Source organism: Chaetodon auriga, chromosome 19, assembly GCF_051107435.1.
Source record: "Chaetodon auriga isolate fChaAug3 chromosome 19, fChaAug3.hap1, whole genome shotgun sequence".
NCBI lineage: Eukaryota > Metazoa > Chordata > Actinopteri > Chaetodontiformes > Chaetodontidae > Chaetodon > Chaetodon auriga.
In genome coordinates, this window is record NC_135092.1 from 18,962,262 (window position 1) to 18,977,338 (window position 15,077).

Here is a 15,077-nt window from a genome sequence, read left to right on the forward strand (position 1 = left end):
ATGATGAACTCTCTGTTTGTGATGACCTCGCGGAGGATTTTCACTGATCCTTCTGCCTTTTCTTTCCTCCAGTTGGATCAGCTAATGACTGAGGGCCTGCAGCTGTGAGATGGTGGGTGGAGTCTGTCATAAGAATCCAGACTACCAAGACATCAGAGCACGCTGCGGATGGCTTGAGGCCGAATTGTTTTTGTTGTTTTTACTCTGTCGTCACTCATAAAAAAAAATATGATAAGAAAATGAAGCACCGGTTTTATGAGCACACTCTATTTAAATGAATCTGACCTACTAAGCTCCTCACATCCATCACGCGTGTTAAAGTCCAGTTTTGCAAGGTGCAGCCAGGGATGAAAGCTGCTGACCATCAAATGCCATTTTTTGTTTGGGTCAAGGAACGAAGTGCAGACGGTGATGATGATGATAAAGAGGCTCAAACTAAGAGCAGTACGGCTGAACATTGGAGGGATGTGGCCATGTGTAATGCTTGGGTGGCCAGCCCTAATCACATTAGAAAACCAACATCTTGAACTACAGCCACTCCTCAATCTGAAAGTCTATTAGAGCGGAAAAGCCTGTTATTAATATCCCAATATGACCGTCCCTGTGCTGTAACACTATCTCTCTCTCTCTCCGCTATCTGATTCGTATGTAAGTAGGTCAGTGGTGCCGGGGCCTGGCTATGAATGGGCTCTGTTAGCCGAAGATCCACAGGCTCAAAGCAATTACACATGAACACGGGGCTCCGTCCCAAATTTCCCTTTTAACATCTGCCGTTTGACCCGTTAGCTCTTCCCTAACAGCCACACATTCACAGCACTCGCTCACATGTAATAATTTGACTTCCGTGCACTGTACCAACAGTTTGTATGGACGTCTAGCAATCAGAGAGGAGAGGAAGCAGGAGGAGCTGTCAAATAAACTGAACGTAACAGCAGCTGGGAACAGTTTGCTGCCACATCAGTGACATCCAGAGAACACGTTTATGGTGTGTTTGGAGCTTTGTCCGATTCTTCTTTCATCCAAGTCCGCTTGATCGCTCCTTTAAAGAGTCACAATCCTCGACAAAGCCTCCCGCTGACTGACTACACAGCCTTTGAGTGCTTAAAATCTAAGAATTTGCTGCTCAGGCTGCGTTTTCTAATCGTTAGTCTCTCACATGTGTCTAAAAGTAAATCCTCACAAAGCTGCTGTTCTTTGTGAGAGACAAAAGTGCAGCAAACTGGTACACCCACCTTTCCTCAAGCCCACAGGTGCCGTTTCATACTAACTTTAAACCGAATTGTTGAGCCAGTCAGAGAATTTGACGTTTGCATATGTAGAAAACATTTTCTAGCACTTACAGGCAGTGATGGGAAGTACATTTACTGAAGTCCTGCGAGATTCAACCATCATTATTTCAGAGGCAAACATACTTTTTACTCCCCTACATGTATCTGACAGCCACAGCCATTAGTTACTCAAAAATATAATGAATTGTTAAAGATGCATAAAGCTGCGCTTCGTAAAGTTTTGATGTTTTAGCAGTTCCACCAAAGAGCGGTCTGCCTCTCCAAGCTTCTCAGATCATTTAATGAACTATTTGAGGCTCAAATAGGCTTTTAAAAGGCAAAAGATTTAGGTCCAAATGTGAATTCATGCTGTGTTTGTGCAGCACAACTTTGCCATTTTTCTGCAGAAGCAGTACTTTTACTTTAGATGCTTTAAATATACTTTGCTGACAATACTTGTGTGCTTACACTTAAGCAGGATTTTGAATGCAGGTGATGAAGTAGCCTATTCAAGCTACTATTGCAAGGGAAAAGATCTGAGTACTTCTTAGTTTATCCTTGAGCTCTCCGACGAGGGCGGCTCAGGCTTACCTGGTGCACTTCAGTGTTTGGTGATACATGTGCTGCACTATAAATTTCCTCGAGCGCTGCTTCGCTCGGAGCACATTAGCCTGTCCCGGGGTGACCTCTGCCTCACACCTTCCACCCTGAATCTGCTCCTCTAAAACGTTTCACAAGCTTCTCACTCATGGGTGCTGCTGTAGTCTCCTGACACATCACCTGTTGGCCCCCTCCCATCCTCAACCCACTTTGATGCCCCACTTTTCACCCCCGCATCGGAGGCAGAATTAGCTTTTTCGCTTGGTTTTCTGATTTGCTCACCCAGGATGCTGCTTCAGTAGAATCTGTGCATTCTGATCGTCCTAAATCCATCCTGTAAACACTGCATTAAATATTGATCACGGTCTCATGCACAACTTTTTATTTATTTTTTTATTTGTTTTGCTGTGCTAGGCTTAATGCTGTGCAACGTTTTCTGCTAATGAGACACTTGAAGTGCTGCGAGTCATCACCACCACCACCCATCTGATCAAAGCTTGAAGATTACAGATTATTGAAATTAGTGGTGCATGGGAGGGTTAAAAAGAAGAGTTTCATTTTAATGATCATCCAAGGAGGGTTTGCATGAGATGCGAACAGTGGAGGAGTCATCATACCCATAATAACATGTAGTTTCTGGGTTAGCATAGCGCCCTGCAGGCAGTGTCGAAAAATGACTTTAAGTGGTAGAAGTACATACATTAGCTGTCCAAAAATGCCTAGCCAGGAGGATTCTTTAAGCAGTCTTTGTCGGAGGCATCAGCAGGGATCGGTGGATGACCGCGTCTCCGATCACGAGAACTTCTTTTACTGAAGAATCTGTGGAGCAAGAATCGTTTGACACCATTAAAACACACATCAGAGTGCAATGACTGGCAGTCTTACCTGTCCTGCAGCTTAGAAAACAGCATCCAATCATTCATGTAGCATTTAAATAGCCTGAATTAACTTTCAACACACATTCTCTCTCTCTCTCTCTCTCTCTCTCACACACACACACACACACACACACACACACACACACACACACACACAGCCCAGAGGTTGTGAACATGAAGACAGGACGCTCTACTTCAATGGAGGCTTTCTGAAAGGCTCCGTTAAAAGGAGTCATTTCCAGCTCATATGTTGTGTAAAGTAACATGTGGTAAATTAATAACTGTTTGACTTCTCCTGTGTGCATGTAAAGAGGGGGCCTCTTACACTTACACTATGGTATCATTTAACATTTATTTTTTTATTTTAAATAATACAATAAATATACTACAAACGAACATTGGCTTTGGTAGAGTTACAAGTTCATCATTTTCTCTCCACTTCACAATTGTGGACATGACCATTGGAAAAACTGATGGATCCTGCTGAATAAAACGACGACTGGAGATCATGTCACTCTACAGAATTATAACAACAAGAGAAAAAACTTTACAATTTCATGCATACAGATAGGTTTTAATGCTTCAAAAGACATACAAGAGTGGATGGCCACAGTAAACTTGAATTTATTGACATAAAAACCAATATAACTTCTATCCTCTTATCCTTACACAGGTTTGACAAGACTGTGAAAACAAACAAACAGACAGACAAATGGAAATCTACAAAATAAAAACAAAAACCAAACAAAAACAATGGCAGCATCACTGCTGGTTCTGGAAATTTACAAAAATTTGTTTGTCCTTTTTATTGAGAGCAAAAAAAGTGTTAAAATTTGGGTGTACTGCATCACAATGAAAAATAAAGCCGAAGATCTACAAGCGTATTGAGTTATCTTAACAGAAATGGTTCAAGTCACATATTTGAAGATTAAAAAAAAAAAAAAAAAGGAAATAAAACAAACCTATGTTTGAAGGGCAGTAAAGATTCTGTGGTAGATACTAGTGGTCATAAGCATAGAGAGTGCATAGTTTGAACAAAGAGCATAATTACAATGAGGGCAAAAAATAGCACTTTTTGACGCTGCTCTTTCATCTGGCCAATCAGGTGACCTGCTTTACTGTCGCTTAATCCAGAAGAAATACTTTTCAAGTTGTTTCCCACAAAAAAAAAGTAAAAAAAAAAAAAAAAAAGATTTCAAGCCACTATGGCTCTTAAAGCTAAATATATACGTGAAAACCTTTGGTGGAAGGGCTTCATACACCACACGCAACTTTGGACCACATCCCTCTGGACGCTTGGCCCAATCACAACATGTCCACGTCTCCACCAGTCTGATGTGGCACAGATGATCCAACGGCAAGAGCCATAACGCAGCGTCTTAAGAGCAATGATATGCAAAGCAAACAGCACCGTCTTAGCTTCCTCTCCTCATTCCAACATTTGGTACAAGTTTCTGATCTGCGCGGTCCGCTGAAGCAGGGTAACATACGCCGGCATGCTGCACGGATCTGTGAGTGGATACGTAGAGAAACGGCATGCAAACACCACCGCTGAACACAAAAAGAAACCCAAAATAACAAAATGGATTCAGCAAAGATCCACCCGCGTCAGACGCGGCGGTTCAGAGAGTCAAGGGGCTGCTGGTGACGGAATATCATCACCACAAATTTCCTTTCATTCAAACAACAAAAACTAGAAAAATACATAGCACCACAGAAGAAGAGAAAATAGCACCTAGGTTTTGATTTCTTTGTGTTTTCATTGAAATGTGACATCATCTCCCGTTGCATAGTCAGATAGATGAGAAACAAAAAAAAACAGAAGCTGTTTATTAAGTTAATGATACTGCCGCCGAGGCCGGCGTTCTGTTCAGAGGGCGCAGACGGAGGAATGTCTTATTTTTTCTTCGTTATGCAAATCAAACTGTCACATAGTATCACAGAGCTTGTTTTCGTCTTTTATTTCCATTCTGTTCTTAAATTACAACAAGGTGTGCTCCACAACTGCAGCAAGACAGGACTTCCCAATTTCTTCTTTTTCGTTTTTTTTTTTTTTCCGTTTTTCAATTTACAAGTCAAATTTCCTCACTTTTCGAGATATTTCTACAATTTAGATGTTATCCCCGTATCCATGGTCTCCTACCTCATAATTAATAAAGTCACATGCATGTTTTGAAGCCAGAAGCAATAAACATTACCAGGAAAAATATACAGAATGTACTTACAAACATAAAAATTATTTATATATATTTATATATATAAGATCCATTCCAAGAGAATGGGGAGACAATTATGCACAAACAAAGCTCCCGTAGTGAATGAGCAAACAAACCAACAAAAGACAAGCGGAAAAAGCCAGGGAGATGAGGGAAGACATGAAAACTACAGAAAAGAGCCAAATCAGATGGAGTCCATGGCAAATACTGCGAGCGTCTGGAACGGCTGCAGCTCTCAGGGTCGCCTTCGATGTTTGGGTCAGAAAAAAAAAGGCTAAATGGAGTGTGATGGCACGGGGCTGTGTGCGTGCGAGTGTCGTGTCGAGGCAGGATCTGACATCCAGTTTCAAAACTTGCATGTGATGGAGAAGGCGCACTGAGGTTTCAAGGTTATTTCGTTTTCCTCTATTCCTATAGAATTTCACTGTATTCTCAACTTGATTTCATTTTACTCGTACTTGTTGCTTTATGGAAAAAAAAGTTACTTTTTTACAAATAGAATTGTCCTATTCTTTTTCAATTGTTTTTTTTTTTTCTGAGAAAACAAATATATGCTTTTTTTTTTTTTTTCCTCTCCATTTGCTCAGTAAACAGTCTTAGCCGATGAAACAGACGGGGCCCACTTCGAATCCGAACTTCTGCGTGGAGCCGCCAAAGTCGTTGAACATGATGTCCACAAATGGCACCTGCTCCACCTTTGGCGTGTTGATCTCAAGTACTGTCTTTTCATAGCCCTTTTTCAGCTGTCGGAGAGAAGAGACGCAGCGGGGGGGAGAGTTAGTGCGTGGAAAAAACAGTCTTCAGAAATGAAAACATCACACGCGTTTGCAAGGTTCTTGCTGACTGAGACACTACAAAGACGACACGAACATCGTTTTCCGGCAGTGTTCATCAAAGGAACCCCATCAGCTGCCTCCACACACACACACACACGCGCGCACACACACACGTCTTTGTCTTACCGCACAGCCGTCGACCAGGGCGCGGATGTAGGGGTTGTTATCGTAAGACATCTCCTCATCGTTAGAGCCCAGGAAGCGGATGGCCTTGTCGTAGTTGTCCTGGTCCTGGTCGTGCCAGGCCACCGACTGGTAGCAGTTGTACGTCATGTTCTGTCTGGCCGCCGCGCTCAGCAACCGCAAGAAAGTCATCTGGACCACGCCGATGGGGTTTCCCTCCACATCCACGTAGGAGAGCTGCGGAGAGGAGCACAGACGGAGCTGAGCATCAGAACCAGAACACCGGGGGGGGGGGGGGACCAGTGTGAGGGATGGGTGGACTGAGAGGAAGAGCATCCTAAAAAGATTTACTCGACACGCTGTCAGGTCTACACTGTGCACTGTTTTTGCCCCTGGGGAGCCATTTTGATTTCATTTGCGACTAGTATTTTGTTTTATTTGGATTTCTAGGACGTGGTCCTTTTGAAAATAGCGTTAGGGGGACGAGGTGTCACCCAAGGACGCAGAGTTAATACACTTCTGCTCTGTGAGAGCGCGGCCCAAACTAACACGGCTTCATGTTTCAAATGAATCCCCCAAAAAGACCAAAGCCAACAATGTGTGTTTGTGTCTAAATACTTCAGGACTTACCTGCCCTTAGTGGCTCTGAGCCACAACCCCATTCATTCCTGCTCATCAAGAGGCCACAAATATAATGTTATCATTAAAAAAAACACAGAGTAATTTCCTGAAACAGCTGGACACTGTCGGTTTTCAGCAAATGTTACTGAAGCAGGAGGAAGAAGTGCATCTTTTGGGGACTATTTTCACCTGTGGATCAATACGCCTTTATTGTACTATTGAGTGTTTTCAGAAAGGCGTGTGTGGGATCGACTCAGAATAAACTACAGCGCATGTTCATCGTAATGAAGGAACATTTCAGCCAGAGAAACTGTGTGACTCACTGATGTGTTTTTTTTTTATAGTTTTTGGACAACAAAGGAGCTTTATATCAGGCTTTGGATACACAGACAACACTGGATCATCATTGTTGGTTTTGCTTTCATGGGGATTCGCTGACAATAAAAAATATTGACTATTACCCATCGTATAAAGTCCACATTTCTTTAATGGAAAAAAGTGATGATACAACATAAACGAGGTGGAAGCCTGCAGAATATTTCCAAGGTCTAATGGCTGGAAGCTGTATTGATGTGTGAGGCTAATTGTGGACAAATCTGCCTTCAAAGTACAAAAAATAAGCATAACTAAACACCCAATTTAAAACTTGATTATGTAATTATGTTAAATATATATCCAATATGAACAAATTATGGTAAGTACATGAAAATCTAATTATCTTAATAGCAAATATGTCGCAGTAATGATATGTTAATTGCCTGCTAATTAGCCTATAATTAACCTAGAATTTAGTTTTTGAGCTTATGTTGCAGAAAACAGAGACATATCCCATTAAGCTGATTGTAACGCTTTGTAATCCTGACTGATAAGATAGCGATTTTGGAAGCAGTCACGGTTCAGTTTAGTGTCCACGAGTGACTCTCTGCATACCAACCATCAGGAATCCATTAGATCCACATGGTCGCTTCGTCTTTCAGACAAACAGGACTTACTGAGAGTAGAGCGCATGCAGCATCCGTGCCATGCAGCCAGAGCGGCAAACCGTCTGTGAGTCTGGACGTGTTCTCTCTCGACTTTCCTTCTTGCACATAAGCGAATGCTCGCCCACACACGCACACGCAGACACACACACCTCAGCGCACATGCACGTGACCCCAGAGTGCCGACACTCGAGCCTGACACGGGCAGAGAGAGCTGATCACCTTCTCCGTCTGTTTGTGCAGCAGCGATTGGTTTAATCAGCCAATTGACATCCAAGATATGAAGAGCCGAGACTTTGTTCTGCGTCGTGTCTGCGAGTGTCGGCACCGTGGCTCAAAGTGAAAACCGTTCTGACGTTTTCACCCTCAGAGTGGCTGGATAGTCCCATGCTTTTCTCATTTGCCCCACCACTCTTCACCCTCCTCCTCCCCCTGCCCCGCTCAGCGTGTGGATCCAGCCCAACATCGCCAGAGAAACATTACCTCTTCATCATCACAGCCGCAAGTCAACAGTGACTGAGTACCCAGAAGCCCCTGGGTGGTGACTGAGTGTCTGACCTGTCTGACTCAGAGCTACTCCGCCGGATCTAAGTAGTGTTTAAGGGAGACACTGGGAATGTGAGTGCAGCTGAATGGCTGCAGCAGAGAGGAAATGACACTTATTTCCCCCCCTTGTGAAGGATGGATGACCTGCTGAGGCAGGAAATTGTTGAGATCTACAACTAAAAAAAAAACAGTGTATGGAGGAAAAGTGTAAAGTGATGTCTTTACTCTCAGGTGTTGTCGCCCACACTATTCAATCAGCTATGTATGGGTATGCTATCGCTTCTTGAGTCATTGCAGTGTCAAGGCACACAGCCACTCCTAGGAGATGCTCTCTTAATGCAGCAGAGATGTGGCAGAGTGGAAGTATAGTCAAGAATTTAAACAGCGAAACTGCAGCGTGTTGTTTTCTATTTGTTGAACTCCATTAGATGCCAAATTACATTACAAAGCTTGCCACACACCTCTCCTCCATTTCCATATAAGAGCATCACCTGTGTTGCTGGACTGAAGGTGAGCAGCTTGTGCTGAATCATGCACCACGATCATGTAACAACCAACAAGGAAAGTGCCAGTGCACATACATACTCTGTAGGGCAGAACCAGAACCATGCAGAGCCTCAGATGCACAGAGTCCAGGCCTCAGCCGGGACTCTGGGACCGCAGGCCGGGCCACTTACCAGGGAACCTCTCTTGTAGTGACTATACCATGTGCCTGGCGAGTCTTTGGGCCATTTTGCCATTTTGCTCTGTAAAATATAAGAGGCATTCAGGGAAGGGAAAAGGAAAGTCGGGAGTCTGGCTTACCAGTTTACCACGTTTGAATTCACTGAACCAGGAGCCGGGATTCTCCTTTACCCAGGATGTGAGCCTAGCCTGGGGGCATGGATTGACAGAGAGGAAGAGGAGGAGGAAAAAACAGCCGTGTTAAAGAAAGGAAACAGATCTGACAGAAACACATCCCCTCTCTGCTTTGTTTTCTCCCTTCTTTCTCCTTCTGTTTGTCTTCTGAGGAGTCTTCCAGACCTGAAACAGCATTCAGTGAGATCAACCAGACCGACCAGGTCCAGGGCAGAAGATTTTAGCAAGCCATTATGCCATTTGTACAGTACAAACTGTAGCTGGCAGCTAATTGCTGCTGAAAAATTCATGAGTACACAGTGATTAATTAAGAAATGATCGCCTGCAAGGAGCTCTTATACCGCGGCCTCTATCCCTGCTGTTCAGTGTTAGTGCTGTGCAGCCATGGTGCACTGACTTTGTTATGCTATTAAAAGTGGTGAATTGGCCAACAGGGCACAGCTCTAATGGTCGAAGCTATGACAATGATGAATTTCTCCATAATTAGATAGCAGGGTTTGATATGGAACTGTCATCAATAGCTTAATGCCTTAATGAATGATGAGCCGGAGATCGCTTATCGCTGGGAGATGGCATACATTAGACCCACGCTGCCTTGAAGGTGACCTTCACTTGTTTTCACTGGAGTGGACTGAGCAGAGGAGGAAATGCACATCCTCGCTGTGACTTTCTCTTTTTTCTACAATCGGCGTCTGGCTTTGTGACTGTGATTCAGCACGGCACGTGGACAGTACTCCTATAATAACTGTGCCAATCTCAACGCATGTGGGAGTGTTTGCAGTCTCCATGCAAAGACTGACAGCGCAGGCTTTTCTTTTCGCCCCCCGACACAAATGAGAGCAGCCCATCACCGGCACGCTATAAAAAGTCTGCTTCATTATTCTAAGCTTAAGCAAACTCCTGCTCCTCTGAGGCTTGGTGAGTGGGATCATTAAAACGACTGTAGCACTGTGCTATTACACAACCCCCGACATGTCAGAGACAGTGTTCCCAGTGTTTCACCACTCTGCTGCTCTCCTCTCGTCTACACACTCATGCATAACGAACCAAAAATCTTCTCGGGTGCCTGTCACCTGCCAAAGGTTTCGCAGGTGATAAAGTCCTTAATGGCACTCCACCTAAAAATGGCACTGAAACAATATGGATGAGTTAGAGCAAATGCGTGTGTCATCTCCCTGCAGTTACCCACCGACAGAACCACACTGAGATTTAGCGTGTATGTTAAATAACTTTGGCCCTCACGGGAAACGCAGTCCTGTTGAGTCATCTCCCACATCATCTTCGTAACAACACACCAGGTAATCTCATGGAGGCTAATTATATGGGCACATGTGTAAGTACACAGAGCTACTGTTGCAGCTAGTGCTGTCTTGAGATGTGCGGGTTATTTATACAGAACGCGCTGCTGTTAGCCCCAGACGTGAGGAGAAAAAAAAAGATTCATTCATCAGGAGTATTCATCTTATTTTACTGTCAATCACATCACAAACCAGAGGCTGAAAATAGTTCCTTTTCTCGTTTTCATAGCACATCACGAACCTTTCTACTTCCTGTATCCTCAGCCTGACTATCCACTGTGTGTGCGTGCGTGTGTGTGTGTGTGTGTGTGTGTGGACGCGGCCAGGCTTACCCCTTCAGACTTCTTATCTGGGAAGATGCAGCTCTCTCCACCTGCTGTGAAGTTGCAGTAAACCTTGAAGGAGTCCCGAGAGCAGCCCTGGTTTGGATCAATCCAGTACTCACCTGGAGAGATGTGGAGAGTGAGAAGACAGAGAGGGAGAGAGAGAAATCATAGAGCGGCATGTGATTTAAAGCTTATGCCTGACTCCTCGGGTCAAGGCGATGTCTGACACTGTATGGCCTGTGTCAAAGGTCTCTTGCGTGTCTCTGTTTACTCTATGAGCTGTTGTGCAGAGAAAAAGTCACCAAATTTTGTGACGTTGCCTCAGTTAAGTTAAACATTACATACGCTGTGAAACACGAAACACACTACATTCTGAATTATTGGGTTTTTTTCTTAGTGAATTCAGCATTAAAGGCAACACAGGCAGTTCATTATATTATGATTCATACTGTTTGTTGGAACATTATAAAAAAATGGAAGCACTAGTTCATAGGTGAACCACTGCAAATGTCATCCAGCTATGACAGATTAGCAGCTGAAATATCCAAAAGGCAGCGAATCATGATGATAGATGGTTGATTCTCGGGCTGCAACAGACGATTATTTTCATTATAGATAAATCAGATTAGCATTTTCTCAATTAATGATTAATTGTTTGGTCTTTAAAATGCAAGGAAAGATTATCTGAAGCCCAAAAGGATGTCATCAAATTACTTGTTTTGTCCCGTCAAGCCATTAAAATCCAAAAGATATTCAAATTACTCGAGAAAGAAACACAGCACAACCTGACAAACAATAAGCTGGGAGGGGGGAAAGTTTGGCATTTTGCTTGAAAATGAGAAAAAATTCTCACAGTGAAGCTTGCAGCTCAAATCCACAGGGCCCATTAAAAACATGAATGCAGCGTCCAGCATTTCTTTTCTTTGAAAGTTCTATAAAGCTGCCGTGGGATAACTGCCATTTCATTGCATAAATTACAAACTGCAGAGAGGCCGGATTAGACAGCAGACCCCATGCCTCATTTCAGATGAAGTGTAATACAAACCATCTGGGAAATCAGGGTGGCAGAGCTGCAGGTCCTTGCAGGTACGAGCGGGGTTGCCCTGTGTGCCCAGCGGGTGCTTCATCTGCTCGATCTCCAGCTTAAGGGAGTTGAGCGAGCCAAAGATTTCCTCCATGCCGTCGTCGTAGTCTTTGTAGTTGGCATCGGCGGCTGCGTCGTCCACCATCTGGCTGGCATCGATGTTCCTACGAGCTCTGCCCTTAATGGGAGCCTGGATGGGGAGTGGGTGGATAACATCGCCGGGAGGTCCCTATTATGGAGAGATGAAAGGAGGAGAGACAAATGCCAGTCAGAGATAAGGATGGAGATTATGTAAATGTGCATAAAACTAAGGAGATAATGACTCACGGTAAGGATAAGATTACAGAGTACGATTCAAAAGTCTGGTGTATTCACTTACAGGAGGGCCAGGAGGTCCAGGTGTACCAGTCTCTCCCTTTGGTCCAGTTTGACCCTGAGCAAGACAAACGAAAGCAGCGCTTGACTTCAACCCATTCATGACTAACGACTATATTTACTATGTTAAGGAAAAGGCCCAAAGAAAATTGCTGTGGAAACCAAAGTTTTGATATATTTATCACATTTTAATTAGTCGACAAAGTTGATTTTCTTTTGCAAAAATAAGCTTAGCATTAATTTGACATACTAAATATCTGATTTACTCTGGATCACAGACTTGAATCCAGTGGAACCCATGTGATTGAACTCCTTGTACTTTTTGAGATACAGCCTTTTCTGTATCATGCTATATTCGGTTGTTGGTCACCTGGAGTGATTCCTTTTATCATTTCTCACAAAAACACTGGTGGAAATACAGATTCCTATGATCCTTTGTGACTAACGACTAAAAAAAGGATGTTAAGCGTCGTACTTTGACTGATCAGAAACATTTCAGTGGATTTGAGCTTAGCTCAGGCAGTACTTTAAGTGCTGTAAAGGAAATGATAAAATTCCACTGTGGACATTAATGGGTATGACAAATACCTTTATGAGTACAAAACACTTACCGATGACCCTTTAGCTCCTTTGGGACCAGGAGGACCCTGAAGACACAAGGATGATCAAGTAATCAATACGGGCTCAGCCATGACACTCTGCTCAGTTACACACATGCTGGAGTTCAATACACTTGATGAGTATAGTCTTACAGGTAATCCAGGGGGACCAATGGGACCGAGTGGACCTGAAGGACCAGCAATACCCTGAGGGGGGAAAAAGAGACAGTGTGAATCCTAATTGTTTATTCTTGATGCAACAGTATTGATTAGAAAGAGGGATATCAACACTGGTGACTGCATTTTCCCTGTGCTGAATTTCAAAAAAGGCAACAAAGATTATCAATAACTCAGTGTGGTGATTGGTGACACTGCTCTTCGACAACAGTCACAGTTTTTGCTGTGAGGACTTAAAATACAATGTGTGAGCATGTGCAGGCCTTTAAACACAACTTGTTTACTCACAGTGTCTCCTTTGGAACCGGCTGATCCTGCAGGACCAGGAAGACCTCTGTCACCTTTTTCTCCCTGTTCACCAGGGGGTCCAATAAGACCAATAAGACCTGGATGGCCCTGAGGAGCAGAGAACAGCACACATATATTATCAATACAACAGTCAATAATACACCATCACAAGCATTAGCTATATAATCTGGCACGCCCCCAAATCATTAATGATTTGATGGCTGGAGGCAATCGGCAGATCCGATCAATCTGTTAGTAAAGAGGTCCATTAGTCTTATGCTCTACATCGAAACATTCAGTTGGGGAGGTGCCGGAGCGGCTCACCTTTTCTCCTTTGACACCAGAGTCTCCTTTCAGGCCGGGTAAACCAGGAGGACCCTGTGAGAGGGAGGATACGGCGGAGAGGAGATAACTGTTGAATGAGGATGCAGATCACACATTATGTGAGAAGCCTCAGCTAAAAGGCCAGGAGTCACTGCTACTCACCATAGGTCCGGGAGGTCCATCTGGGCCTGGAGCACCGGGTAGACCTTGTTCTCCCTGCACAGAAAGACAAACAGTTTTAGCCTTACACATTTCCACAAATGGCACAGTTCTTTTCTGTGCAGCAGTTTATCGAAAACCATTTATGTCCCCCTGCTCTTTATGCTCTTTTATCAATACTGCACAACATCAAGATAAGATACAACGAAATGGTGTGAAGATAAGAAACACTCTACTTACAACTGGGCCAGGGATACCCCTGAGGCCTTCAGAACCGGGCTTGCCGGGTGATCCTTGAGGACCGACAGGACCTGTCTTTCCTTGGGGACCTTCCAAGCCAGACTCTCCCTTTAACACAAAACAGGAAGCACACAAACCATTTGATTCTTGCTCGTTTTGCTGGTTACTTGACTTGGTTGGTGCACTACATGAACAGAAAATCTGGATTTGTTGGATGCGTTACCTTGGCTCCCTTCTCTCCTTGTCTTCCCTCAGGTCCTGCAGCTCCAGGGGGTCCCTATGTAAATGAGAAGAGACAAAAAGACAGAGATTAATATTGAGGAATACAAAGAAAGAAGCATTTTAGCATTTTGACATTGATAGCATTTTGCAGCAACAAGGACATGAGAGCACAAGACCGTACTTACTCTCTTTCCTGGTGGTCCAGAGGGACCAGACTCTCCAGTGGGTCCAGGAGAACCCTAGTATGAATTTCAATGACATGAAAATTATACAGTACTCCTTTTGTGATTTAATGGGCAATTTTCATTAAAGAATTCCTCTGACACATAGAGTGGTGGTAAAGTAAAACAATTGGTACAGAACACTCACAGCCTGACCAGCCTCTCCATCGTCTCCCTTGTCACCAGGTGGACCGTCTAACCCCTGCATGACAATTGAACAGAGCCTCAGTCATGCTGCATTGCAACAAAACCAAAGTGAGTTTGCACAATTCATTCACAGCTTAGCTGCTGACTTATGCCATACGTACAGCTGGACCGGGCTCTCCAGGGGGACCAGGGTCACCGGGGAATCCACTTGGACCCTGAAAATCAATAAAAGCTGCATTACTTTTTTTTAGCAGGAAAAGATATCTGTTTTAAGGTCACAATGGTCATCCTTTGTGGGAGGTCAAATCAGAGGCAGCGGTACATTTATTTATATAACAAAATGTCTTTGCTGAAGAAGTCAAAGGTGGGAATAAAAAAAAAAAACTTACAGGGCTGCCTTTGGGACCATCATCTCCAGGGGGACCCTTAGGTCCTGGAGGTCCAGCTGCACCAGCTGGACCGGCCTCTCCCTTTTCTCCACGTTCTCCTCTTGGACCCTGGAATAATATACAGTATGTTAGTAACTCATTCAGAGATGTTGGCAGAAAACAAGCAGCCTCATTATACTTTATGGTCATTGCAGATAAACTCATTTGCAGTCTATTGACCAACATTGATTCTTTTCCTATGGTGGTGAAATTATTGTTGGCTCTCTGATTCTTTGTTGGTACTCACTCATGCAGAAATGGAT

The 15,077-nt window shown here is 43.8% G+C and overlaps 1 protein-coding gene across 2 annotated transcripts in view; it reads right to left on the reverse strand.

The window, feature by feature from the left end:
* Positions 1-3,137: 3,137 nt before the first annotated feature.
* The window catches only part of col5a1 (procollagen, type V, alpha 1), a 72,075-nt gene continuing 60,135 nt past the window's right edge, over positions 3,138-15,077 (reverse strand). Inside the window, exons 50-66 of one of the 2 annotated variants that reach the window (XM_076757846.1) lie at positions 14,776-14,883; positions 14,548-14,601; positions 14,388-14,441; positions 14,204-14,257; positions 14,020-14,073; positions 13,797-13,904; positions 13,560-13,613; positions 13,398-13,451; positions 13,074-13,181; positions 12,762-12,815; positions 12,621-12,656; positions 12,014-12,067; positions 11,596-11,863; positions 10,557-10,669; positions 8,746-8,814; positions 5,925-6,158; positions 3,138-5,705 (exon numbers count right to left, since the gene is read on the reverse strand). In XM_076757846.1, the coding sequence (XP_076613961.1) occupies positions 5,559-5,705; positions 5,925-6,158; positions 8,746-8,814; positions 10,557-10,669; positions 11,596-11,863; positions 12,014-12,067; positions 12,621-12,656; positions 12,762-12,815; positions 13,074-13,181; positions 13,398-13,451; positions 13,560-13,613; positions 13,797-13,904; positions 14,020-14,073; positions 14,204-14,257; positions 14,388-14,441; positions 14,548-14,601; positions 14,776-14,883 (1,623 nt within the window). In that variant the 3' untranslated portion in view covers positions 3,138-5,558. Of the gene's footprint in view, positions 5,706-5,924; positions 6,159-8,745; positions 8,815-8,872; positions 8,942-10,556; positions 10,670-11,595; positions 11,864-12,013; positions 12,068-12,620; positions 12,657-12,761; positions 12,816-13,073; positions 13,182-13,397; positions 13,452-13,559; positions 13,614-13,796; positions 13,905-14,019; positions 14,074-14,203; positions 14,258-14,387; positions 14,442-14,547; positions 14,602-14,775; positions 14,884-15,077 lie in introns of both variants that reach the window. The other variant, XM_076757845.1, reaches the window with a different exon arrangement.